Consider the following 27,220-nt stretch of genomic DNA (forward strand, 5'->3'; position numbering starts at 1 on the left):
AATAATTATATAATAATAATACTAATAAATCAGATTTACGGGTTTAAGGTTTCACATCATTACTGTATTTAAGTTAATTTGCAGTCACTGGTGTACACTGTAAACTCTTTGGTTTATTTGCTTCCAATACACTTTCTGCTTTATTTTTTCTTCTTTAACTTCTCAGTTACGTATCTGATACACACTGAAACATCCATCAAAATGCTGCATGTTACATGTACCACAGCAACTTCATTAAGTGGACGCATCATATTTTGCTTTGTTCTTCCTACGTTGCTACACACAGACTGCATGTTTACAAGGTGAAGTAGTTTGTAGTAACTCCCCTGGATGAACGCTGCACTCCAACTAGGCTGTTCGATTTATCCAGACAATTCCTTTTTCAATCTTCGAGACCCCACAGACATTCCCCAACAGAAGAGTTCTTGTATAAAGACATACCGATTCTCCCTCAGCTGCCCCTCGTTGGGCTGAGCCGCCCTGCTGCTTCCTGGGAGAAAGCACATGCCTCAAACCTGTGCCTGAATGATTTGGGTTTGTTGATTACTCTCACTGGGGCTGTTTGTTTTTGAGCGGCTAATTTGCACTGTTCTCGGTAGATTGTGTTGATTTTACCGAAATAAACCTGCTGCATCTTTGTTTATAGGTTAGCGCATTGTTAGCAGATCACCCGCAGAAGTTTCCACTCCTATCGACGCATTTTTGCAATCGAAGCGTCACGCTAACTTAAATCTGGCCCTAGATTTTAGTTTGACATGTTGTGAAAGAAACTCAGTCATGAAAATGACCAAACCCACTGCAAGACAATCTAAAATAATTGAAACTTCATGTAGATTTTATCTTAGGAATGTCAAGTCGCAACTGTGCCAAAATGAAATCTTCAAAAATCATCCGATCCACAGAATCCTCTTTGGTTCTTAACCGGGCAGATCAGCCCGTGAGCGCACAGGTCGCACCTGCATTTACCTGACAGGTGTTACTAATGTTTTCTACACTCTATATTTGCACCAAAGGGGACAAAGAAATAGACCCCGGCAGATGTTTGCAACAACACGTTGTCCTCAACATCTGTTCCCCTGCCCTTTCCCACCTCCCACACGTCCATCGTTCTTTCTGTTTCTCCTCTCTCTGATTGTTAGACGGCAACTTTGCATCCAAAAGCAGCTTGAAGTCACAGATGTGATGAGAAAGAGATGTCTGTGCAGTTTAGCTAAAGTTTTATGTGTGCAATAAACATATAAGAGGTGGACTGCAGACAAAGAAACTGCACGAACAACGGAAAGGATGGGGTGGAAAGTTGGGACAGGGAGAGAAAGGAGTCGAGAGGTGTAGAGGGAAAAAAGAAAAAGCGAGAGATAATAAGAGCGGAGTGAATGAAAGCCAGCCTGCAGCGCAGACAGACTCACAGCTGAGCTGGAGGGTCACCGAGTTCCTACAGAGCAGAACAGAGCAGACTACAGAGGGAAGGAGGGAAGGAGGGGGGGTGTTGATAAACAAAGTCGTCTCTTTGGATGGAACTTCCTCGGCTCCAGTGAAACCAGTCTGAAGCACTTTTATTAAAGGAGCTTACTGGGGGGTAAGTGGCAGCGGAGGGGAAGCTGAAAAATAAAATCTTTTGGCACAAAACTGAGCTACAACTATTAAACAACAAGCTGGATATCCTGAGTAGATTTTTCTTCTCTCTGCCCTCGCCACAGTGGAAGTGCATCCAAAATAAACCCACTGGGACTCAGTGGGATCCATGTAAGCTGCACTACGTTACCACCAGGGTTTCTTTTGACTACATTCTTCTACAGACGGGCCAAAATCCACAGCAGTTTGTTACTTTGTTTTCATTAATGAGCTTTATGCTCACTGACAGGTTAAGCATGTTATTTAGAGGCTGCATTAGGTTGACAAACATTAATGTTAAACCACATGGTTACTATTCATTGCTGAGCAGTTTGATTGGTGGTTGGTTCCCGTGGTTCAAAAAAACCTCCTTGCGATCGCTTTGGTTGCCGTAGTTGCCCATAGCGTGAAGCTTGGTGAAGCACAAACCAGGAACAAAGACTGTTTGTCTGTTTACCACGAAGCAAACATGGTCCAGCCCTAAACCCACACCGTTTACGGCTTGCTTCGCACTCACCTACAACTACTTACTGAATCGTTGGCGGGCGTTTGCAGACAAGTCGGTGCCGTCTATGCAAACTAAAGGCGACGGACGTGCAACCATCAAAGCAAAAACCAATGAGCGACACACAGCGGTCCCTCGCTGCTTCGCTGATTTTTTTTTTGTGCAATTTTGCATGCTTTTTTTTTTTTAAACAGCGCATTGTGTTCTGCGTCCTGATTGGCTGTAGACCGTTGTCAATCAATCTCCTCCGTGCCGTGTCAGAATGCATTCAGCTTGTCAAATTTACATAAATCTTCGATCGCTAGCAGCGTGACTCTGAAGTGCTGCACTTTATGTTTGCAGGTTTTCTCCCCAACAAACAACAATGTCGACGAAACGTTTTGCACAGTCAAATGCAGCTGCGGTAGCACCCAGGAGGCAGAGGAAGATGCTTAAGGAAGGTAGACGTTACCATGTTTTCCAGATTATAAGGCGCATTAAGCAAAACAAAACAGTCAGATACGTCAAACTTTACTCAACTCATTCTTCTTGCTTCCTCTACTTCTGTACCATGTTCTGGACCTGGAAACAGGGTTTGGTCTTTGGCTTCATTCTATAATCCTGGACTTATTTTTCTACGAAGGTCTGAACTTTGAGAGTTTAAACACGAGATAAAGTTTGAAAATGTTTATGCCTATCATTATTTTAAGAACGCAACACCCGCGATAAACGAGGGACCGCTGTATGCTTACATTTCTCCTTAACAACCAGTGGTTGCCAGGCAGTTGCCGACTCGTCTCGATGCTTGTGTGACCGAGCGTTAGGAGGATTACTGTAAGAACTTCGGGGGGGTTGCATGCCAAAGAAGCCGATAGAAGAGCTTCGTGTAAAAATGTTACGCGGTGACACGTCTGAACCCCTAACGAGGGATTTAAAGGGGCTGAGGAGCGCTCAGTGCACAAAATGCACAAAATGCCACAGAAATCAAAATTCAAAAAGGATAATAATCCTAATAATGTTTTTAAGTGGTTTAGATTACGAGAGCATTAGTAAGAGGAAGGCTGCTGAGCAGCTGACTGTGATGACTTGCAGCTTTTAGTGTGTATACTACTTAATGGCGGCCGTCCAGACCCTTGAAAGTGACTATAAACAACATTATCTTAGATGAAAACAATTTTATGTTGAGTCCTTTTAAGCCGTCTCCTCACTTCTAATGGCCGATATTTTGGCTGAAGGCAAACACGTGCAACTCACCTTACACTCTCCGTTTACACACACGTCCAGAGAGTCGTCTCGGCACGGCGTGCCATCCACCACAGCGGGAGAGCGCTCGGTGTAGAAGTTGTATCCTTCTGCGAGGCAGTTGAGAGAGCAGGGCTTCACCCCACCTGGATATCCAAACAGATCAGTTTATCACTGAGATGATATTGGAGGACATTTTCAAATAAATCCCCCAAACTGGTGATTCTGACTGCAGAATAACAGGTGCTAAATAGGCCTCCTGTGGGCTTTTTCTCCCATCTTACCTACTGATAGTACAAATGCGCCTCTGATTTAGCCACTCTGACACAACTCTAACCAGTGTGAATGTGGGATAATATGGAAATGAGGGTAAAAGCATCGTATCCTGACAGGGCTGCAGACAGAACAGGCAGACTGAGAGAGAAAAGAGTGGAACGGTACAAGTACAACCAAAGTACAAGCAGCTGAATCTAATTACATCTCTGCTTTTGTGGCACATATGGACACGAATCTGAGCGAGACTTCTGTTGGGAATCGACATTAGCATCCACAGCAATTACATGGAAAAGCCAATCAGCTGAAGTAACGCGTTATATGGGACATTTCTTAAAGTATTGATGCTGTAAAATGAATTTTGGGGGCAAAACAGAGCGACAAACACAAACGTGTACATGCATGTGTAATATTTATTATGCAAACATACCAACATACTTAAATCTAAGTATGTTGTGCATGCACACGCACACACAGCATTGCTAAAGGTCTTCTCCTGCCAGGTGGCATATACTGTATCATTCATTAATCTGTGCACTTTGCCAGCTGCTCCACTATTTGAGTGACTGGCGACATCAGCTTGGCGTGCGTTTGTTTGTGCTGGCAGCGCTAAAGCAGGTACAGCGCCGGGCCGCAGAGAGAGAGCGAAAGAGAGTTGGAGAGTTTGTGCTGGCAGAGCTCGCAGACAATAAAGGGGTCCGACCGCGGAAAACTACAATTCCCATGGTGCCTCGCTTTGGCAGGGCAATCACAGCAATCACTGCAGCAGCAGGGTGTGTGTGTGTTATAACCTGCAGGGTTTTGGTGTATGGAGTGTGAAAGTGGAATGTGAAGGCTGTTGGACCGAGAACAGTAACGGAGAGCAGCTCGACAAAACGCTTATATGGAGAGAGGCTTTTTAACGAACTGTCCTTGGCTGTCTGCGCCGAGAGAGAAAGGCTGCCTCTGTTCTCCGTGTCGGAAACAGAACTCGGAGACGGCTTGCATTATGGTGAGCTGGATAAAGCAAAAGGAGGGGAGTCGTCTGTGGGGGGGGGCAATGACAGAGAAAGAATAAGGGAAAGTGAAGCAGTCTCCACCGAGCGTGACGTTATAAGGAAAAGGCTAAAATGAGCATTTGAGGACAGAGGAGTGATCTGGCCTCAGCGCAGGGCAGAGACGATGGCAACGCTCCTATTTTAACAGCTGCAAGGGATTTCCATTGTAAAATCAGCTGACTTGATGAAAGGAGCACTTGTTGCCTGGAGTTGGAATCGGATGGCTGACCGTCTCTGTAACCCATTATGTTACTGGAGGGCCAGATTAAAGGCAGTTATGTCGCTGAAACTATTTATCTTTCGCGTCCAGGTTCAGCGTCTAGTGCTCATCAGGAGCGAGGAATTCCTGCAAGGCATTGTGGGATGCATGGCTCTCTGCAGCCAGCATCTGCAGGCCAGACAGGGGCGAGTCTGCAGCAGCAGGAGCTTCGATTCACGTTTTGCTCTCTCTCCACGCATGCACGCGACAGTCTTTACCCTCGTCTCCTCTTTTCCTCTCTTGGCTCGCGTCCTTCTCACCTTCATCTCACCTGTACTGCCCTTTTATTCGATCCTAATATCACAATTCTACGCGCTCAAGACACAAACCGCGGTCCAACTGTTTAAGCAGTGAAACAAGGAGAGCAGGACTGACATCTCATGGAAAACTTTCCTTTAAGCCACATTTTTAAAGGTAAACAGGATTTTAACGAGCTTATAATCACTCAGCAGATATAGCATGTAACACATATGATTCAGCTTATCCAGTAATCACTGTGTTCTTGCTGTTCAACACAGGAGAGCATTGTGTAAAGATGTGGATGGACTGATCTTTTAGGTAAGTAGTGGAGTAAAGAAGTAACTGAATTATGATGCGACCTTAACCTTGGATTTAATCTATGTTGAATTCATTCTTATTTTATTTCTATAGCACCAAATCACAATGGCTCTGGCCTCGACGTGCTTTGTGAAGTAGACACAATAACACAGAGAAAACCCCAGACGTCAGATGCTGCCCCCCCTTTGAGCAAGCACTCGGCGACAGTGGGAAGGAAGAACTCTGTGTTAAAAGGAAGAAACCTCTGGCAGAACCAGGTTAGGGAGGGACTGGTTGGAAGAGAGCCAGAGATTCAGAAGAACTAATAGATCAGGGGTGTCGAACTCCAGGCCTCGAGGGCCGGTGTCCTGCAGGGTTTAGATCTCACCCTGGGTCAGCACACCTGAATCAAATGATGAGTTCATTACCTGGCCTCTGGAGAACTTCAAGACACGTTGAGGAGGTCATTTATCCATTTAAATCAGCTGTGTTGGATCAAGGACACATCTAATCCCTGGAGGACACCGGCCCTCGAGGTCTGGAGTTCGACACCCTTGACCCCTGATACGAGCAAGTTTGAGAGACTCAGTAAATGGAAAATGGACTGGTTCTTCTGTACTACCGCTACCTGAGCACTCTAACTGCTTTATACAGCCAGCCGTATTCACCCTCATTCATTCAAGCACTTTTTCTGCATAGGTGCTTTCTGTCTAACATTCACACACATTCATACTCTGATGGATCCATCAGAGAAAAACTTGGGGTGAGTGTCTTGCCCAGAGATATCTGCTAACCTCCTGATTAGTGGATATGTTCATTATTTTACCTGCAAACCACCACTGACTGACCTGGTCTGGTCACACCTGATGGTCTGGGAAACGTCTGCTAGCTCACATTAAACTCGTGCACGCACACAAACCCAAGAGAGACGAGCACTACTCACTCACCTCCTCTGTAAGGCCTCCAGGTGTAAAATTTCCCCCGAAAGGGGATGCTATCGAAGTTGGAACACTGAATCTCTCGGAAGTCCCGAGAGCCTGCGGGGCAGTCCTGTAACATACACGTGTGCACGCAGTTTTATACGTGCAAGCAGATAAAACACATTCATTCCAACCGTAGTCCTCTTGTTGATTATAGTGGTTTGACTAGTTGATGAGAGCAATAATGATGATGATGATGATGATGATGATGAAGAGCCGTAATACTCACATCTATATTGCAGGACCTGAAGCGTTTTCTCTCTCCTAGGCAATATTTCCCACCAATAGTTGGCCTGCAGTGACACAAAGAGATCCGACGTCCATCACACACAGCACTGACTTTCAGCTTTCTTCGTGTTTAAATTCACTGTCACTGCATTATTGTTTTTTCACAAACAGAGCTGCCGTCTGCCATTTTCACATGACTGTTGGTGTTAGACCGTAAACAAATTCAAAGAGAACGAAGCCAAAACAAAGATGCTAAATGACGCTTAAAACGACACAGGAGAGTGTCGGGCTCAGATTTGGGTCAATCCATTTTCAGTTTAATCAGTTCGAGACCAGGCATCTGGCATCTGCGATTTAAAAGGTCATTTTGTGATCATCCCCACTCCGCTGCTGCCTGCAAGAACATCTTGGATTAAATGATAGGACTGATGTTTTCAGCGTGTTTGAGTTTGAAGAAGCAGCATTTAATGGCTCATTTACTTCTGCCCTATGGCTTTGGATTTAATCTAACCAGTAGTGAATAAATACCACTTTGGAAAACTAAAAACATATAATGAAAAGATCCTATTGCAATTCAAGCATCGATTACCAGGCTTCCACTTGCACACATGGGTGGGCTGGCTGTGTCCATCCTGATCTGTGTGTTTTGGATGTTGGGCTATAATCTGGAGATCCTCTGGACTGAAACAACAGCTCTTATAATATATGAATACTTACCATCTCATATGGTCATTTAACTGCAACCACAGAAGCTCCACCCACCTGCTATGCAAGCTTTCCTTTTATGAGGGGCAGCCAATGAGAAGCTACAAGGCTTATTACTGAGGATGAACCGAGACGCCACCCGGAGTAAGTAAGTAAGATAAATATGGTTCACCTTCTGAATCACACTGAGCTGCTTTAGTAAAGTTCAACAATAAAAACATGGAGGACGCGTTGGCTAAGATCAGGTGAGCTAAATCCGTACCTGGGGCTGTCGCAGTGTCTGACAGAAGAGGAGACGCCGCCTCCACATGTCCTGCTGCACTCCTCCCAGGGAGACCACAGACCCCAGCCTCCATCCACACCCTGTGGGCGAGTCCCGTACGCTACGCACACCCTCTTGTAGCACCACTGCACAGTTGCAGATACGTGTAAGTATAGCAATTATCATATATAGTTATAGTTATATTTGATTTATTTATATAGCACATTTAAGTACAACAAGAGCGTTGACCAAAGTGCTGCACAAGAATACAACATACCTACTAAAATAACTTAGAGTATTGATAGCAAACACCAAATATGAATTAACAAATAACTCTCATGCTGTATTAAAAGCCAGCTTAGGCTGTCATGGTCCGTGGTCCTGTGTCTGTGGAATGCGTGATGCTCGGGTAGCCACACCCCCGGGCTGGGCCATCACCAGCACACCTGCTCTCCATCCCGGTGATTACACGGAGATCCACTTAATCCGGCGCTGACGGATGCTCCACGCCAGTCCGTTAGTCATCCCCACAGTGGTAACCAGACTTCCACGAAAAGTGTGCATTCTCTTCTGCTTGAAACTTTGTTTAACCTGCCTACTTCTGTCCAGGTTTCTACTCGGCGTCTGCTACCTGCCTGTCCTCCGGCTCAACTGGATCTCGCGGTGCTCACCTGGCCCACTCGCCATTCCCACGGACTTCCTGCCCCCACGGACTGCCACACTTCCCTCCCGAGCTCCCACGGTCCCGTTCTATCGTAAGCCCCTACTCTAACTCAGTCCTGATATGCTTTCCCTGCTTCCTGGCTCCCTAGTAATCATCTCCCCTTTCTATTGCAGCCCCCCGCCGTCCCGATCCCGGCTTCCTCGTGTCATTGTTTCCCCGGGTTTTTAGTTTCTGTTTTGCTCTCTAATTTCCCCGGGTCGCCTTTCGTTGTTTCAATAAAGTGTCTTTCTGTTAGCTCGGAGTCTGCGCCTGGATCCTTTCGTGCCCGCGCACCGCGGCCCATGACATAGGCGCTACGACTGCAAACGCTCGATCGCCTCTATGAGCCTCAGCCTTGGTAAAAGCAAAAGATCACTTGATCTAAGAGATCTAAGGGGGTATAAGGCTGCAAGAGGTCAGAGAAATACCCGGAGCCTGTGCATCCAGGGCTTTGTAAGGCAACAATAACATTTTTTAATTAATTCTGGACAGGATATGTGCAGCAACATCAGGCGTCGGCATATACGCTCTAATCTCAAAGAGAAAACAAAAGAAACACACGTGACTCACAAACCTACCAACGCATGTTTACTGAGATGATATTTTTCCCTTTTTTAAATTTGTAATCGTGCAGGTATTTGATGACGTGCTTCTTCTTTATTCTCGTGAACACTCGGCCCTCACTTGCAGCCATATTTGGACTTTGTTTTGCTTTACTGCTTTACGCCCTAATTAAAACAAAAGAGCATTATTACCCCTTTCTCTATGGTGTTGGTCTGACAGATGGTTCCCTCTGCAGCGGGAATGCTGGTTGTGATACAACGGTTGCTCTTACTCATGCACCAAAGTTCACTGCAGACTTCCTGTGTGTGTGAATGAAAGAGAGTACAAAGAAAAAAACATCTGAGACGGCGAGACGTGCGATAAAAGAAAAGAAAGCATAAAGCGAGACAACCTGACGGTCAAAACCCAGACGTGAGAGCAGATGTGTGTCTTGTTCACCTTCCTCTCTTCTCCCTCTGTAGCAGTGCCTCCAACACCTGGCGGTGGGGGTTATGTTTTACTGTGTACACGTGCTCTGACCGCGTAGTATCAATAATAACGAGTCTATAAAGCAGTTTGCTGTTCCAGATGTCCGCTCACTCTGAACCCGGCTCCGTAAAACTTGACCGTGCAATAAAGTGGATGCTATTAAGCGAAGGTACGATGTTTCACATCACAGATTTGTAAGGAGATTTGAAAGGCGCCTGCGAATGGACGCACGGTGAAAGAAAGTGAGGCTCGTTGTTTAAACAACACCAGTCCACAAGGATTAGCTGACTGTAAAGGCTGGCAGAGGGAGAAAGTGTGTGTGGGTGTTATGGTGGGCACCACATGTGGGATGTGGAGATGTTTTGCTCTCAGATTCTGGATACTCGTCTCAGTCTTATTATTCTGCTGTTTAAGGTTCTGGTTTTTGTGTTTGTTGGATTTGGAGAGTTCCCGTTGTGCTTTCCTGCACTCGTTGGGTCTCGGTTTGAGGCTGTTTGTTTAAACGATGCACTGGTTTTTAGTTTGTCTTGGTTTATTATAGCTGACTGTATTATTAATGGTTTCCCGTGTATTTGTTTACGCTCCGGCCCCCCTGCGTCCCCCTGTTAAGTGCTAGTGTTCATACCCGTGTCTGTGGGATTGTCCTGTTTTACTTTGAAGGGTTCATTTGTTCAGTTCTGCTTCCTGTCCGTCTCCCCTGATTCACCTGATTGTTTTCACCTGTAGTTTTCCTGCGTACAGGCTGGTGTGTCCCACGGGTGCTAACCTGTTTATTTCTCCAAAGGTTGATTCTGTTCATCTGGATGTTTTCAGTGGGAGAAATGTTTCGTCATCATCAGGTGACGTCTTCAGTCTCAGCTGACTGCAGGTTTCAACCTTATAAACAGGACATCTGCATAATGACTGAAACCAGCACCACTGAAGGAACAATGGGCTGGAGGTCAGTTCCTTAATCTTAATTATGCAAAAACTGTTTATTTCCATTGAGATTTAAGTTTCTTTGTGGATTTTATTGGTTTTCCATGTTTGTGGACTTTTGATCCCACTGTGACTTTTGTGTTTCTTGGATTATTATTCAGCTATTAAAGCTTCCTTTGTTTGTATCCTATACTTCCTGTGCCACATGTTGGATCCTCTCCAGCTTTAAACACATATAACTGTGTCAACCAAGGTGTTCGAGGCACTGCATACACCTCAAGGGCGGAAACTTAAAAGGGCCTAAAAACAAAAAGTGTGCTGCGTGTTTGTTATTGATGACGACTGCATTGCAACAAACTGCTCCTTTCTGCCTCTCGATGGGTCTCCTGCTGCATTCATAATTGTCTATAACAGCAGGGATACTTAAGACAGGTTAAATACTATCACTAACGCAGCATGAAAGTGCAATTATATGGATGCCTGTTTATGCCACTTTTGCAGAGTTGAAAATTTTTGGGTCGTTATGTTGAACTCGACTACCCCCAAAGGGCAATTCTAAAACTTGGACGTTTTATGCTGATGTTATATGAAAATCTGTCCATGCCGCTTATCCAGGGTCGCGGGGACAGCACCCTGAGCAGAGCCCGGACCTACTCCAGCTTCTCCAGGGAAAGTCCGAGATGTTCCCAGGCCAGCCAAGAGATATAACCTCTCCAGCTTGGTGTAGTGTCTAGTGTAGTATATTCATCTTCCTGTGTCATTGTAAAGACATTTCCTAATTTGTTTGACACTGACCTTTGACCTTAGAGTGTTACATACCATAATGGTGTATTTAATTACGTTTACTCACATGGTTGGAACAGAATAGGCTGAAATCTCCAAGCTGGAAAAACTTTTAAGGTGTAGTCGTGCAGTTTGACAATGAAGGTCAAAGCCAACCTCGGTACTCATGTCACGGTATATCGACAAGTCTGAAGACCACCCATAGCAAATTGGAGGTAATGTAAAGTTTTTCAACACACTAACATGAAATCTTTTTTCTCTCCAGTGGCAGAAACAATAAAAACGACAGACATCACTTAAACGTTTGTCCGTGGATCTTTTCAGAAAATATACTGTAAGAAAAAAAATATGAATATTGAAAAATTCTGTAAAAGTTGAGCGAAAGATAAGAAAATATACCCACCGCGTATTTGCACTGTCGAGACCTGACGCCGTACTGAAAGCGGCACTGTTCGTCTGCATCGTAGGCCTGACCTGGCGCTGTGGTGGGGTACACAAACTCCTGCTTTGGCGGGACGTTGTTCAGGCAGGAGCCCATACCTGAGCTACAGGTGCAAACGAGGAGACAGAAAGAAAAAACACTAAACGGGCTGCGGTAAGTTTTCCTGCTCCGTCTGCGACTCGGATGTTTCTCTGACCATCAGACATTTTACACCAGTCTTCGTGAGACCGTTCCTTCCTCAACCCTCACATTTACAAATGATTTACACCGCTGCAGATAATCTGACTCACTCCAGGAAGCTGGTGATGTAATCCCGGCTGCAGGCGGACCAGATGAACGGATTTGTCTTCATGGTGATGTGGTCAGCCATCAGCTTGGCAGTCTCCTGGCTGCGGGGCCCGCAGGCGTTCCCCATGCCGTCATGGTTCATCCCAAACCTAAAGCCCATGATGATACAGTGACAACACTTTGAGGCCATGTGGACGGTAATAATCCCTGCAGCAGCGACGGGGACAGTGGAAAAAAGATCACTGTTGATAACCGAGAGGGATCTAAAGAACAGACATGTGAAAGATTACAGTCCACAGCTGTCTGACACGTCCACTTTCCATCTATCAAAAAAATCCCACCAGATGTTTCATTAGTATCATCTTAGGACAGCGGTCTCCAGGAGAACCTGGTACCCTGGTGGTGTTGTTGTTTTATTGGACATCGAGTCTGGGACTGATTTACACCTCATAAAGGCACATCTGTACGGCTTTAAAGGGGCTTAACGTCTTAACTCTCGTGTTATTATGTTTGAATAACAACAAAACGGCCAATTTTGTGTCACACGGGGTCAAGTTGAGAGCTGCCTTTCTAATTAGGTTACTTTTATAATCAATTTCTAAGGAAATTTGTGAGGATTTGTTACTCTAGTATTAAATGCTTTCGCCTGGAAAAAGAAAACACGCCTTTTGTCAAGTCAAAGATTTTACACATCAAGACGTGATTAAAGAAATATCATCAGAAAATTATTGAAATGCAACCCCAGACGTATGAACGGATTTTGATATTTTACATAACAACAAACTAAAAGCTGAAATTCAGAAGCAGCGTGAGAAAAACTAAGCACGCCTCTCGATTCAGAAGCTTGCAGAAGCTTTAGCAGCGATAACTTATTATTGTTTCCTGTGACTCTATCGAGTATCTCGCATCATTTGACTCCCCAATCTCACTCTGACTGGGCCGTCGCAGTACTCGATTACTTCGTTTTCTTAGGCATTCCCCACATGGAAAAGATAAATCTTCTAAAGTTTGTATCTGTCTTGTGTGAAACTTGTATGAAAAGCATACAAGAGTGAAAACAGATACAAGATCCTTAAAAATTATATAAATGGAACTTGTATGTTTTGGATACTAAAACAATATATGAAAGTAATGAGAAAGTGGCCACTTTCATGAGTAGATCATGTAAGTTTTTACTATTTCTTTTCCATGTGGGTCTGCTGTAGATGTGCTGCTGTGTTCGGTATAATCGTCCTGATTCATGAACCAATGATGACTTCAGAAGACGAGTTCATGGTTTGCTCAATGACTGTAAGGAGCCTCTGGCAGCTGAGCATTACAGTCAAACATCTCCACTCTGGTCTGTTCAAAGGACTTCGCTCTTAAAGTCTTGCCGCCTCTTCAGATGTAACTTTGCAAACTTAAGCCGTGCTGCCGTCTTCTTTTGGCGAGAAGAGGCTTTGTGCTGGCAACCCTTCCAAACAGGCTTTTTCTACTGGATTGTACTGAACTTTAGCATTTAGCATGCTTACTGAGGCCTGTGGAGTCTGATATCGAGCTCTCGGGGTTTTTGACTGACAACTGTCATGAATAGGGCTGCTCAATTAATCGAATTTTAATCACGATTACAATCTGGGCTTTCAACGATCATTAAAAATGACTGAGCCGATTATTAGCCCCTCCCTCATGCTTTACTCTCGCGCTGCTCCGTGTGGCAAATCAAGCGCACTGCTCTGCATTTCGAATACTTAAGAGGACCCGAGGAAGTTCGGAAAGCTAAGCAGAAGTTATTTGGAGAGGAGAGTGACTGCCGTTGGTTGAAAAGAGAGGTAAAAAAAAAAAAACTTCAGTGGTGTGGAAACATTATGGGTTCGCGGAGTCAGACGTGGATCAAGTAGACACAGTGTGTAAACTTTGCTACGGTGTCATAGCTGCACCACAGAGCAACACTGCAAAGTTTACATTTTTCATTTATTTCTTATATTGCAAACATTTGCACTGTTATCAGTATTTGCACACTATTTTATATTATTCAATACATTGTTATTGTTAACCCTTTAAAGCCGGTCAGAGCAGCACGCTCGTTTTGTGTAACTATTTTTAAATCCCTGTAGAACCTGAACCGCTAAGCTAGCACAATAAATTTTTCTCCATATGAAACCAGAGGAGTTGTACTTACTTCTTATGCCATCAGTTTGTCCTCGGTCACGGTTTCCTTCCACATAAAGCTTTGCAAAAAGTGCATAAAAAGCGCTTGCAGGAACAAAAACATAATATTCCAGAAACAGGCTTTGCCGATCCGATCAGCTGTTCGTAACACTTCCCACAGTGAAAAAGACGTCAACGCGAACTATCGCAAGTGACGTCATTTTCGCGGAAAATGTAGTTTTTTACTTGTAGGCCTTAGAACTCGAATTGCACTGCTGGAAATAGTTTACTTTGATGCACATGCACATTCTTTGCAAATTTGCATCATAGGATTGTTTTTTGTTTTTCCTGCAGTATATAAAAATTGCTGTATCTCCAAAAATAAAACTATGAAGACACTCAAAATAAATTTCCTGTGGTGGGAAACTATTTTTTGCAACTTTTTTGTATTTAAAGTTTTGAGGGATAAACCTCTTAAATTTCTCCAAGTAGAAATATATGTAAACAAAACAAAAACGATTTTCAATTTTTTTGTAGTTTATTGCACTTTTTTGCAATTAATGTAATTACTATGGACTTAATGCATACATATTATTAAAATATGGGCTATAACAGTTGTATTGATGTATAGCAACTTGAATTGCTCCCACAAATGGCACTACAGCATGTAAAAAAATATATATATATAAGCTCTGGCGGACTTGGTTCTATGGTAGATCTTAAAGGGTTAAATAAATATCGTCAAATAATCGTGATCTCAATTTCAGTGAAAATAATCGTGATTATCATTTTTGCCATAATCGAGCAGCCCTAGTCATGAATGTTTTTCACGTTCTTGGAAATCACCCTGTGAATCCTCATTGCTGATGTCTGCAGACCAGCAAACTGACAGAACTTCTGCTTCTTTGGAGGCGCTCACAGTTGCTGACGATCAGTTCATCAAGTGCTACTCACACTCTAGTCAGGGTTAGGGTTGGCTTTTTGTTAAACGAATAATGACACGGTGTAATATGTCATGACTTATTGTTCATCGTAGATCATATTTACCTCATTTTCTCAGGATGTCCTGATACATAAAAGGCGACACTTCCTCGTACTCCTAACGGCGGGCATATTTTCATTCCTGAGGTTTCTTTCAGCAAAGAATTTTTGAATTATTCTTGAAAATAAGATAAGTAAGTAATAAGATTAATCAGCAAAGTCAGTACGCTTGCATGCTGAAGATCTTTGTAATTTATGCACAAAATTTTACAATGCAATGTTTGAATCTCTAAGATTTCACAAAAACGTAATTAATTGTTTGCTTTACTGTATTTGATTAACAGCTGTAACCTCAGAGTCACGTACAAGAAGCAAAGGAGTCCATGGCAGGCAGCGATATCACTCTCAGTAGCTGCGTTTGTTCTCAAAACGTTCCACCTCCCTGCAGAGTCATTCGTGTTTGGTCCCCTCATGTGTGCACGCTCATGTGTGCACGCTCATGTGTGCACGCTCATGTGTGCACCCTCATGTGTGCACCCTCATGTGTGCACCCTCATGTGTGCATATATATACATTAATTAGTCATGTTGACAAGGTACCCTCAGGGTTTGGGTGCTTTAAAAAACAAAGACCTGTGTTAACCATTAGGAAAGCAGAACCCTGATGGATCCACCATCTGCACGAATACTTCTCGATGCTAGTTTCATACATAAATGAACGGGACGGTGAATTGCTGAAGGATACAACAGTAACAGATGTTGAGACAGAATTGTACTCCCGCTCGTGAGCGGATTTCACTGGGATGCAAAGGAACGACGTTCAGCGTTCTTACTGATGGATTTGACTCGTGATGTTCGAGACTCGGTCCCCAGCAGAAGATCAGAAACACCCCGAAGGGACATTTCACGTTTCAGGAAGGACAACCAGGTCTAGTTCACGGATCACAGATTGTGCGTCTTTTTTATTTAAAGAACAGATGTTTGTCATCACGTGTGAAGCACTTACCCGTGGCCTCGGTGCTCGATTTCTAAAAGAAACACTTGTGGATTTTGACCCCGTTTCCGGAGGTTTATAACACAACCCCCCAACGCATACTTTGAAACAAGGCTGACACATTTATACGGCATTTTCGTGGGATGGTGGTTGAAAGACATTTCAGCATCGCTATAAATCAATTCCTTTAAATCCCAGACAGCTTCAAACCCATGTTTAAGTCTTGTTTCACGGACAGCTGCGATGGATCTACTCATCGAGTTGGCAGCCGGTTTAATATTTGCAAAGGCCGTATATTCTGGAAACGACGCTGCCGTCTGTGGCCAGCAGCATCGAAACTGAAGGAATATTTGTAATTCTTCTGCTGTCTGACACCTCGAGCTCTGCAACGCTCCTGCCTCTGTGGAGAAGATGAATTTGTCCTGGAATTCACAAACTTGCGGGATTTTCCTATCATTCGACAGATTTTTATCGAGCCAGAGTAATTATATTAGAAATACAAGTAAACGATGTTGCACAGCGATGAGATGATATCAAACAGAAGTCTCTTTTTTTTGTGCAACATCTGCAAATGTGTCCAGGAAATTAAAAATGAGAGCGTGCGTGCGTTTGTTACTCACGTGTGTCCAATCTCATGGGCGATAGTGAAGGCCGTCCCCAGGCCGATGTCCTCGTTGATGCTGCAGCTCCTCTCTGGCTCACACATCCCTCCTACCGGAGCCAGACCTGCAGAAATGCACTCTATGAATATAAAAAACAACTCTACTCTGAAGCAAGCACACGAACCGAATGAGAATCCCAACTGAGAGAAAGGATGATGTTCCCAGCAGCCGCAGCTCACTATTTTGCCAACTCTGCTTTTAGTAAAGCGTGCGTTGTTATCAGTAAACATGCAGAGTGTAAAAGTACACAGATGCACATCATTTGCATCGCACCTTCTTGAGCATGTAAGAACTTTAAACATGCATGCACACTTTTTTTAACGTCAAACCTGCAACTCTTTGGAAAGTAAGAGCACACTGGGTGGGACCCTTGAAATTATTCTCAGATGAGTAACTGATTTCAGAGTTAAGGATGGAAGAAGGTGTAGGGTTACGTTTATGGTTACGGTTGGGAGGAAGCATGAAGCTGTGACGGTCAGGGCTAGGAGAAAGAGTCAGCGGGATCAGAAATATGGAAGTTTGTGGTCACGTGTGATGGAAGGTTACCTAGAGTTTCACAGGGCTTGTTTTTTTGGATGCAGATGTCATACCTGCAAGACGTGAGGAAAAACAAAAAGGAGGTTTGACAGTCGTACACAACAAGGTGCAGAAACTGCATCAGCTGCTGCTTAAGATACATGTGAACACACTTGGACACGCAGCGTAGTCACACATGCACACAGTAGCGACAGCAGACGGATAAAGTTTTAAAAGAACAATAGGCGGAAACCGCGGACGGTCACTGCGGTGTCATCGCGTCTGAACAGCTTCCATCCCCGCTTGATAAATGCTGCTGTAAAACCGAGCTGTTCTCACCAAGCCGCCACCAAGACCGCATCTCAAAAAAGTTGTGACATTTATCTGCTTTCACGCCCCACATCCCCTCGCCAACGCTAACCTCCCGCAGCTCGAGTTCGTGGCACATTCTTTTGCACAGAATAGGAAAGTATTTGTGGCAGCGCTGCCCGAGCACAAGTGCGTTCAGATGACTCTGACCAAACCGTGGCCGTGCTGTTCACTGTTGCACATTCCTGAGTCAATAGCACCAGTGTTTTTTTTGTTTTTACTTAACATGCATCTGCCACTGGTGTCTGCATTTTGTGCATTAAATGCGAGTATTCAAATAACGTAAACTATGATTCATCACCTTTTTCCCCCCAAAGTTAAACTATGTCAGTATTTGTTTTATCTCCCTTTTTTGGGGGCTGCAAAAATGAGATTGTAAGCATACGAACACTCATGCCTGCCATAAATGTTGACTTGCACAGAGTCTGTATCAGTTTGCAAAAAGCTATACTGTATAAATTTCCCCCATCCCTTAAGCGGAGCGATGCCAAAACACCGGTTCAGGAAAAGTGGAATGAAGAGAAGTTAAAAACAATCTTCAGTGTCGGGCAACACTCGGACTACATGCTGTCGTTTAAGACGAGTTAATCGAGGGAGCCGCGTCAAATTCAGCCTGTCAGGACTTGATAGCACATTAAATCCATCCATGAGATCCAGTGAACTCGGAGGAGGAGGCGGATCATCTCGGTGTCACTGTCTGATCAGGTGCTGAGCTGTGTGGCGCCTGAACTGGACAGCCCAGCTCTCCTGGTCAGGTCTTACTGGCTGGGCCAACCTTACTATATTTAGTTTTCAACACATGACTGATTCTGTTGACTCTTAATTGAGGTTATTTGTTCCTACGAGGGTCACAAGCGGACATTCCCGCAGGACAGGTTTTTCTTTTCGAGGTTTCCGACCTGGTGATGAGCACGGCGGTGTCGTGATGAGCAATGCCGTTGTCAGGTATGGCGTTCCCGTAGCTGCTGCGGTGCTGGATGGTTTTCTGCCACTTGCAGAAGCTGTCTAAAGACTTCCCCGCATGATGGTTGATCTCCAGTGTGGGCTGGTGGGGACAGACAACAGAAGCACTTCCTTTGTTTAAACACAAAACAATCAGCTTCAGGAATGAACGAAAGATACTTAATGTGAAGTTATTCCAACATCAACAACAATTACAACAATGCTATAATAACCCCGTCTTCCTTTATTGCAGCGATTGAGGCATTTTTCCACCGCAGCATTGCATCTTAGTCCCTCAATCCTGTAAAAGATATGTAGAAGCGCGGAGGGAGTGCTCTGCTGGCCACAGCTGGCGAGAACTCGTAACCCAGGAATGTGTGCGGTGACATAACTAGTAATTGTCTTATCCCACAGTCCCTCATTTCTGGCCCTACTGCTGTCCTCATTTTCCTTTCCAGGGGCAGCTTGCCTATTCAGACCTGGAAAACGGCAGCAGGAGCGCTTGCACAGAACACTCTCGATCCCACCCCGACCTCAACGGTCCACGGAGTAAGAATAACAACACTAATACTCGCCTACCGCTAATGACCCTAACATTTACTTCACTACCATGTGAGATAACGAACATATCCTGGCACTAAATTACGGGCTCTAATTTTGAGGCACTATGAAAAGCATGAATCATAAATGTTCCCTAATAAGACGGCCACAGAGGAAACCTCAAAGCAGCGCCGTAATTCCCCTTTAATTCAGCATGATTCATCTGTCAAAGTGCTACAAGGTTAACCTTAAAACGGAGCCGGGTACACGTCTCACCGCATGCTGTTAATGGCAGGCTAATAAGGTCGTTTACTACAGAGTCACATGGCACAGTCGTCTGCTGAGCTGTGCTGGTAAGGTCATGCACTTTTTTATGAGCTAAACTCCTGCCCTGCGGTCAGGTGTGGACTCTGTCTCCGGCAGCTGCATCTTTTCTGACCTGCAGTCACTCGCTGGCGTTATAATACACGTGAAAAGGAGTCTGCAGCCATATTATCGGCAGCGGCTTGAGCTAAATGCTAGCATGAGTGCGTCTTCTGTGTTCACCTTCTCTTGTTCAACATGTGACTCTACCCCTGATTGTGCTCCTAAATGAAAAGGTCGATCATTCTTCCCTTATTACAATCGTATTTTTTTTAATGGATGTACACACAAAGCAATAATTTGTAAAATGTAACTGAAATATATCAAATCAAAAGTTAATTGATTCAAATAATCAGTGGGGGAAAATGTGCTCGGTGCCAATCAATTCAAGTTTATCTGCCTAGAATCCACTAAACCTTTGAGTGCACCAAAAAACCACATGCTGCCAGTGGATCATAAAAGCCGTTAGTTATGTATATTCTGTCACAGTAAGTTTTACTTATATAGTGCCAAAATCACCTCAAGGCACTTTACCTGTAGGTAAAGACCACACAGTATTAGAGAGAAACCCCCTATGAGCAGCACTTTGGCGACAGTGGGAAGGAAAAACTCCCTTTTAACAGGAAGAAACCTCCGACAGAGCCAGGCTCAGGAAGGGGCGGGACAAAAGACACACTGTGGAAAGAGTAGGACCAAAGCATTAGTATTAGCAGTAATTCATGCACCTTACCTGGTCTTCCATGAGCAGGATGAGTCGCGTCACCACGATGTTGACTGCATTCCCCAGGCTAGAATCCTGGAACAGTTTGGCAACCTGACCTCCAGGGAAACAAGAAAAGACCAGTCTTAAAAACGGCTGATAGAACAGCCGAGCACACCGCGGCGGGCTTTTTCCTGGCAATCGTTAGCGTATGTTCTGTAGATGATAGACATGTTTTCCCGTCATTTCTCCCCGCTGGAGCCCAAACGAAAAAAAGAAACAAAAAAAACACACTGGGGACGAGAGAAAACGGGACTTTGATGAATACAAATACAGATCCCGCCGCTCTGACTGCATAAACAGGTGCTTTTATTTTAACCAGGGTTTCATCCATATGGTGGTTTGAAAGTCAGAGCATACTGCACTGGAGAGGAGAGCTTTGTATCTAAACAGACCAGAGCCATACACTTATATGCTTGTGTCTTCATTTTCTAGCTAGGCGTTCACATTAAACGCAGCACTAATGTGTTCTCCGTGTACAACAGCTTAAGCACTGACCTTCCAAATCATCACCCTGGAAAGTCGGGAATAATTTGTGCAGCCAGGGCAAAAAGAATGCAGCTAAGTGACTTTAATGTATAACCAAAAGAAACTGGACTATTTTTAGAGCAAATCTGTATTAAAGAACCAAGAGCGATTCCTTCCCGCGTGCGTACGGTTTTCCAGTGATTAACTGCACGTACGAAAGCCTCACTGACTAAAACATGTGGCCTCCCCGAGGAGAAATCAGGCAACAGCTACGCATTTGTTTTTCTTTCTTTCTGTCTATAAACATTAATAATACATCCCCCGTAAGCCTGACTCGGCCTTGGAGACTTATTTCTGTCAGTGAAGACGACCCTGTTCTTTCCAGCTCGCCTTTAATCAGCTGAATAACATTTCCTTCTTTGCTTCGAAAGACGCCAGGCCACCAAATCACGGCCATGTGACAGTCAGTCGCTGAAAGCTGGTTTTTTTTCTTTTTTCATTAGAGGAAGAGGAAAGCTTTTGCGTTGTGAAACTTACAATATTCATGACTGCCAGGATGTATTGCTCGATGTCCCTGCGGCCGTGATAACCCACCATCATCTTATCAGCTACTACCAGCGTCTCCACGTAGCGCTCCCGGCTGACCGAACGCTTCAGAGGCAGCTGGCCACGGCCGACGTGATGAGGAGGCGTCTTCAGCGTCCGCTGCCACCACGACGCGCCCTTCATCGGCTTCTCGTCTGAGGCAGATCACACAATCTTACATTTTGACAGCGTGCTGTTGAAAAGAGCTCAAGTTGATCCAGCTTTGTATCGGAAACAGATTCTCTCGCTTTTCCCATCATTTGACCACAGATTAATAATAATTACAGCAATAACAGCAATTAGACGAAACACTCGACACACTTTGCGTAATCGTAGGGCAGATTTTAAAGGGCAGCTTTACAAAGTATCTTTCTTTTCTTATATTTGTCAAACGGCGGCTTTCCAAACATACTTGTGCTTTTTCAGCAAACGCCCTGTAACACAGACTCGGTCACGCCTAATCACAACCGGGAACGCAGACACAGCCGCAGCCTTCTGCTGCTGGCTGGTGCACAGACTGGCCTGCGGATGTTTACTCCTCCGGTCTGGACCTTAACGCCGCTACTAAAAAAGACCAGAATATCTCTCGTCTCACCAATGACTCCGCAGGATTGGCCCTTGTACTGATGGCGGAGCGATGACCGCTTATAAACCACATGGGGGCGCCCCTCTGCTCTCTCCTCGCTCTCTGTCCCGGTTTGGTTATCTGGTGAGACAAGGGGTTCAATCAGGTACTCCTCTCCCCCAGCAACAATCACCCCCTGCTGCAGAGAAACAGATTTGAAGAATAGAATAAAATGAGGATTGCCATCACGGCACACAGATGACTTTACAGTGCGAGTGTTTTCCTGAGAAACTCTTTTCAAAAAGTGAAAACAGATGAGTCAGTTAAGCTCACATACCTATGCCTAAAATATGCTCACTGGACACTTTATTAGGTACGCCTAATCAGCCAGTCACACGGCAGCAACTCAAGCATGACCAGGACGACCTGCTGAAGGTGATTTAGGTGACTTTGAACGTGGATTGTTTAAGAAACTGCTGATCTCCTGCTATTGTCACAACCATCCCTAAGGTTTACTGAGGATGGTCTAAAAAAGAGAAAATGTTTTCTGGATGAAAAGCAGAGATCAGACGGTCAGACTGCTTTCAGCTGACAGGAAGAGATGATGGCGCAGCACGTTGAACCTTGGAGAAGGTGGGCGGCAGCTTCAGACGACCACAACAGGTGCTACACCTGCCGGGAATCTGAGGATGCGGATCACACCGGCTCCTCGAGATCGGACGACAGCAGATTGGAAAAACATCGGATGGTGGAGTGTAAACGAACGCAAGCATCCTCCACATCCTGCTTGTACGGTGCAATCCGTCAGCCTGCTGGTGGCGTTAATGGTGCGCAGGGTATTTTCTTGGCACACTTTAGATTATTTGGGTGAAAGTGAACAACGCTAGCGAACCTTCAAACTTCACAGGAAACAGCTCGATCGTCCCGTCTGTGTTGGGCCCTTTGGGCGGTGCACACATACACAGACGAGCACACATGAGAGCATGAAAGAGTGAATGAGAGCGAGGAAAATGAGAGAGCGAGACAGAGAGAGCGATACACTAACACTTCCTTTGATTCCGCTCAGATGTGTTGGCTTTGGTCGGAGCGAGAGTCTCCTCACCCGAATGGCGGCGGCAGCTTTCAAAGTGCTTTTAATCCCATAATAAAGTTAGTGACGGTCCTCTGGACACACAGCCCGCTCGCCGGTGAATGCGCTCACGCTGGTTTGACTAACAGTGATTACGTGTCCAGCTTATTAACGCTTTGCGAACACGTCTAATCCTCAGCTGCGTATACAACTGTTATTTTGGGGTCTGCTGTTTGTAGTGAGAGGATACACAGATACACAGCGCTGTGAATACAGCAGAATGAATTCATCCAACGAAACGGGGCGCAGAGGAGAACGAGCTCTCACCCGCCGACGAGTGTGCGCGAGTCGTCCGCCGTGGAGGGCTGAGGTGACTTCAAAAGAAATGGATCCGGTGTCTTTTAAGGGTCACGTCAGACAGCTGTAAGATGTCATTTACACTTTCTAGAGATCAAAGCGAGCATTACAGAGCACGACGCACTGCAGGTTACAGGTAGACGTTTAACAGATTGCAGTTATTAAATTTATTGGACATGACACTATGTTAACCCTCATATAAGTAACTACTGCTGTCTTGATTTGCTGTAAACCTGAGAATGGTGGAGGAGCTGTTATCACCTTGTGCACCTGGGCAATTACTTAGATCAGTGCATGGGGCACTGCCGGTTACTACCCAGGTCTTGGCTAGCAAACAAAGTTGAGCAAGCTTAGAGCCTCCACGCTGTGAAACAAGTCTGACCACCGAGATCATAATGGCACTTAAAAAAAAATTATTTTCTGACTTTCTTCTTGAAACACTTTTATTACAAGTAAAAAGCCTCTGTGAATGTCACAGTACTGAGTGTTTCAGATTCTCATTTAATATTCTTTGACTTCTTAGTGGTCTTAGTCCTTCCTGCCTCAGTGTTTAGTCTCTGTTCCCATGTTTACTCTGTGCTTTTGTCCCATGTTTCATGTATAATCACCCTTGTCTCTATGTCCCTGTGTCTCCCGTGTGTTGTATACTCAGGCCTGAAGTTCTCTGTGTTCCACATCTAGTTACCGTATTTTTTGTACATAAGGCATATCGGACAATAAGGCGCATTAATCAAAACAAAACAGTCAGATAAGTCAAACTTTACTCAGCTCATTCTTCTTGCTTCCTCCACTTCCGTACTATTGATTCATTAATGTTGAATTCTCTTGCAGCTGCTCTATTCCCATGTTGTTGCAGTATATTACTGACTAACCTCGTATTGTGGATGGATTATCTCAGTTGTTCTCCTGACTGATGTTTGGTCCGTTTACAGCATCCTGCCATGCGATTGCATTTGTCTCTAACCATCGGGAACCCTCATGTTAACTTTTATCAAGTGGAAAAAAGTTAGCGTTCATCCTCCAGCTTCACTGTTTATGCTATGCTAACATAGCTGTGTCGCTAGTGATCACGTAGCACATCATTATATACCAGCTAGCCCAACTTCAGTAACCCTACAAACGTCACTGTTTAGTTTTCTGTCTTCATTTATGTTGGAAGTGATAGCAGAGCTGTACGTTTGAATTTTTCAGAAACCTCTCAGTCAGAACATGCTATATCATGTTTAGGTGGAAGCTAGCGAGCTAACTTCCTGCTAACTTCTAACTCTGTTAAATTTTGTTTTCATGGATGCCTGGATGTTAAACTTAATTGTTACACCTGGTAAAGCAGCAGCGCTGATCATTTAAAGATGAAAGAATTTAGACAGTTTTAACTCTCAGTGATGCTGCAGTGTTCGTTTGTTTTTGGGACCTGAAGAAGATGGAGTTCAGGACCCAGATTCCTCCTCGAGGCTCCTGACTACAGTAGCCGTGATGCTCCAACAATCCATCAAGTGCGGCTTCATAGCTACCAAAGTTGTACTAAAACATTTTTGAGAGTGAGGTGATCCGCCTCCACTGTCTGTGTTTGGGTCCGCATCCTCCTCACGCCGCCCTCGCAGACGTGACAGTGAGTGTTTGATTTTTACCCATCTTTAGTTTTATTGGTTTTTATCAATCTCTGGGATTTTAATATACTTTGATTTCTTTCTGTAAACCTTCTAGTAACTTAGAACAGTCAACAGCTTTATTCGCCACATGCAGGTTGCCCCCGCAGTGGACTGGACCACTGAATGGTAGAAAAGTCTAAATAAAGTTTATTACTGCCTTTTCCTCGCAACCATCTATCACAAGCAACTTTACACTATGACACAACATAAATCCTCAGAATGGAAATACTGATAGTCAGGGATTTCTTATACAATTATTATAAACTAACCAGACACTTCATTAATTACACTCTTTACACTACTGGGTTGGACACCACCCCACCACCGTCTACTTTTTTAGGGCTTCAGACACATCTTAAATCTTTGTTCCACAGATTTAACAAGGTGCTGGAAATTTTAATTCATACAGATGTGATAGCATCACACAGCTGCTGCGGATCAGTCCTGTTCCATCACATCCCAAAGGTGTTGTATTGTATTGAAACTGGTGACTGTAGAGCCCGTTTGAGTACAGCGAACTCTTCTTTATTTTCAGGAAACCAGTTTAAGATGATCTGAGCTTTGTGACGTTGCCCCTCATCTTGCTGGAAGCACCATAAGAAGATGGGAACACCGTGGAAGTCCATAAAGACATGAACAAGGTTTTTATCGACGGACTGATTCGTATTGTTTCTGTCTGACACTGATGTTTGAATGTGGCGGCAGTAATCAGGACTCATCAGACCAGACAACGTTTTTCCAGTCTGCTATCATCATCATCATCATTCTGGTGAGCCTGTGTGAACTGCAGCTGCAGTTTCCTGTCTTAGCTGACAGGGGTGGCAACCTGTGTGGTCTTCTGCAGCCGCAGCCCGCCTGCTTCAACATGCACAATCAGAGACGCTCTTCTGCATACCTCCTTTGGAACGAGCGGTTACTTGAGTTGCTGTTGCCTTCTGGTCAACATGAAGCATCGACAACTGACCCCAACGAGGTATTTTCTCACAAAAAATGCAGATCGCTGGAAATTTTCTGACCATTCTCTGTAAACGGATGGCTGTGCGGGAAAATCCCAGCAGATCAGCAGTTTCTGAAATACTCAGACCAGCTCGTCTGTCACCAACAGCCACGTTCAAAGTCACTTAAATCATATTTCCACCACAATTTCAGCAAATCGTATGCTTACGTGTGATTGGCTGATTAGATATTTGCACCAAGTGGACCACACTTGAAAGGTACGCCTAACAAAGTTGCTGGTAATCACCTTAAAAAGCTTTAAGTCTACAGTAGCAGCGCTGGACTGGACACAATTAATGATGTCATCTTTTAAAGTGAAAAGTGTCTCTTTTGTAGCATAAATTCTTCCTTTCAGATAAGGTTTAGAGCTGCTCGAGGACTCGAGGTTTGCTAAAGTGTCATGCTTTGATGTCAGGATCTGCTGCTGCTGCCGTCACTCAGTGTACGAGCTGTGGATTTAAACGGGAGGGTCGAGTCTTACCAGGCCGTTACAGTTGCTCAGGGCCACTTTGCTGGAATGCGGTTGGTCTTGGAGGTGTCCCACATAGTGGCAATGAGGAGAGTAAGGGTGACTCCAGGCTAAACGACCCCTCTTCCAGTACTCCACCTGGAACTGCCGTGACAGCAGGCTTCCCTGTAGCGTCAGGTTGAGCAGGAAGTTGTTCCGGGATGTCGACAGCTGGTAGAAGAGCTAATAGACAGAAAGATGCACAAGAAATTAATAAATATATGTATTTTTAATTTTAAAAAAGTTACATAAAAAAGCATAATACAGAGTCAGGAAGCCTGTCTTCAGTGCTGCGCCTTCTTCTTTGGTGGTGTTCAGTCATTTTTGAGTCCAGCATCTCGCCACTGGGTCCTACACGTACTGGGATGGCGATCTCATACTGGCCTAGACTGGATAGGAAAGCAGCTAGAAGGGGAGAAATAAAGACAGTGTAAAATCAACACCAGAGTTTAACTAGATAAAGACAAAATTCAGCTTCTTCCAAGTGACTCTAATAAAAAATACAAACCTGGAGGATTTGCGAGCTGCTTATTTTAAATCACACAATGGGCTTTTTTATTGAGTGACTAACCCAGTTGGAAAAGAGGAACTTGCAGACTTTTTGGCCTCCGCTCCAAGTACCCCTCCTTCACAAGGCCATAAGGATGTTCCCATGGTTACCTTGAAACTGTATACTTCCTGTCTGTGCAAGAGGCCGGCAATGATTTATTGTCCAAACTCGCTCAGCTCCAAACAGCCGGCGTCAGCTTACTAACGGGGAAGGGTCACTAGCAAAAGGAGCCCAGCTTAAACCTTTGGTCTCGCTTGGTGGAGAAGCGGCCCCTTCCCACACAGAGTAAATACCCAGAGATCAGAGCTCCCTGGTACAGACTTAAAGGAAAAATCTCTCTGAAGGCAGCAGATAGCTGTGCCTGGAATAAACAGCGCAATTACAGCACAAACACTGCGTTCACACAGACTTTGTGAGGCTGCAGTGTATTTGTGAC

At 44.6% G+C, this 27,220-nt stretch overlaps 2 protein-coding genes and 1 long non-coding RNA gene across 6 annotated transcripts in view; 2 read left to right on the plus strand and 1 right to left on the minus strand.

Moving 5' to 3' along the window:
- The window catches only part of adamts10 (ADAM metallopeptidase with thrombospondin type 1 motif, 10), a 60,308-nt gene that overhangs the window by 12,899 nt on the left and 20,189 nt on the right, over positions 1–27,220 (minus strand). For both annotated transcript variants that reach the window (XM_026146383.2, XM_080291706.1), the window contains exons 3-17: positions 26,500–26,639; positions 26,208–26,417; positions 21,686–21,854; positions 21,043–21,245; positions 20,008–20,091; positions 18,332–18,477; positions 17,094–17,137; positions 16,506–16,611; positions 11,787–11,933; positions 11,458–11,599; positions 9,077–9,184; positions 7,619–7,764; positions 6,653–6,716; positions 6,391–6,493; positions 3,350–3,483 (exon numbers count right to left, since the gene is read on the minus strand). In XM_026146383.2, the coding sequence (XP_026002168.1) occupies positions 3,350–3,483; positions 6,391–6,493; positions 6,653–6,716; positions 7,619–7,764; positions 9,077–9,184; positions 11,458–11,599; positions 11,787–11,933; positions 16,506–16,611; positions 17,094–17,137; positions 18,332–18,477; positions 20,008–20,091; positions 21,043–21,245; positions 21,686–21,854; positions 26,208–26,417; positions 26,500–26,639 (1,946 nt within the window). The remainder of the gene's footprint in view (positions 1–3,349; positions 3,484–6,390; positions 6,494–6,652; positions 6,717–7,618; positions 7,765–9,076; positions 9,185–11,457; positions 11,600–11,786; positions 11,934–16,505; positions 16,612–17,093; positions 17,138–18,331; positions 18,478–20,007; positions 20,092–21,042; positions 21,246–21,685; positions 21,855–26,207; positions 26,418–26,499; positions 26,640–27,220) is intronic.
- Positions 3,475–8,576, plus strand: LOC145421407 (uncharacterized). The gene is made up of 7 exons (XR_013902757.1): positions 3,475–5,320; positions 5,425–5,464; positions 5,558–7,504; positions 7,634–7,784; positions 7,972–8,153; positions 8,228–8,373; positions 8,456–8,576. It is a non-coding gene; the product is annotated as an uncharacterized LOC145421407 (long non-coding RNA).
- zap70 (zeta chain of T cell receptor associated protein kinase 70) overlaps positions 22,940–27,220 on the plus strand; it is a 41,160-nt gene continuing 36,879 nt past the window's right edge. Inside the window, exons 1-3 of one of the 3 annotated variants that reach the window (XM_080291708.1) lie at positions 22,940–23,147; positions 24,499–24,690; positions 25,266–25,703. In XM_080291708.1, coding sequence (XP_080147834.1) covers positions 25,416–25,703 — 288 coding nt within the window. In that variant the 5' untranslated portion in view covers positions 22,940–23,147; positions 24,499–24,690; positions 25,266–25,415. The remainder of the gene's footprint in view (positions 23,148–24,498; positions 24,691–25,265; positions 25,704–27,220) is intronic. The other 2 variants (XM_080291709.1, XM_080291710.1) reach the window with 2 other exon arrangements.

The sequence above is a fragment of the Astatotilapia calliptera genome, chromosome 17 (genome assembly GCF_964374335.1).
Source record: "Astatotilapia calliptera chromosome 17, fAstCal68.1, whole genome shotgun sequence".
Classification (NCBI taxonomy): Eukaryota; Metazoa; Chordata; class Actinopteri; order Cichliformes; family Cichlidae; genus Astatotilapia; species Astatotilapia calliptera.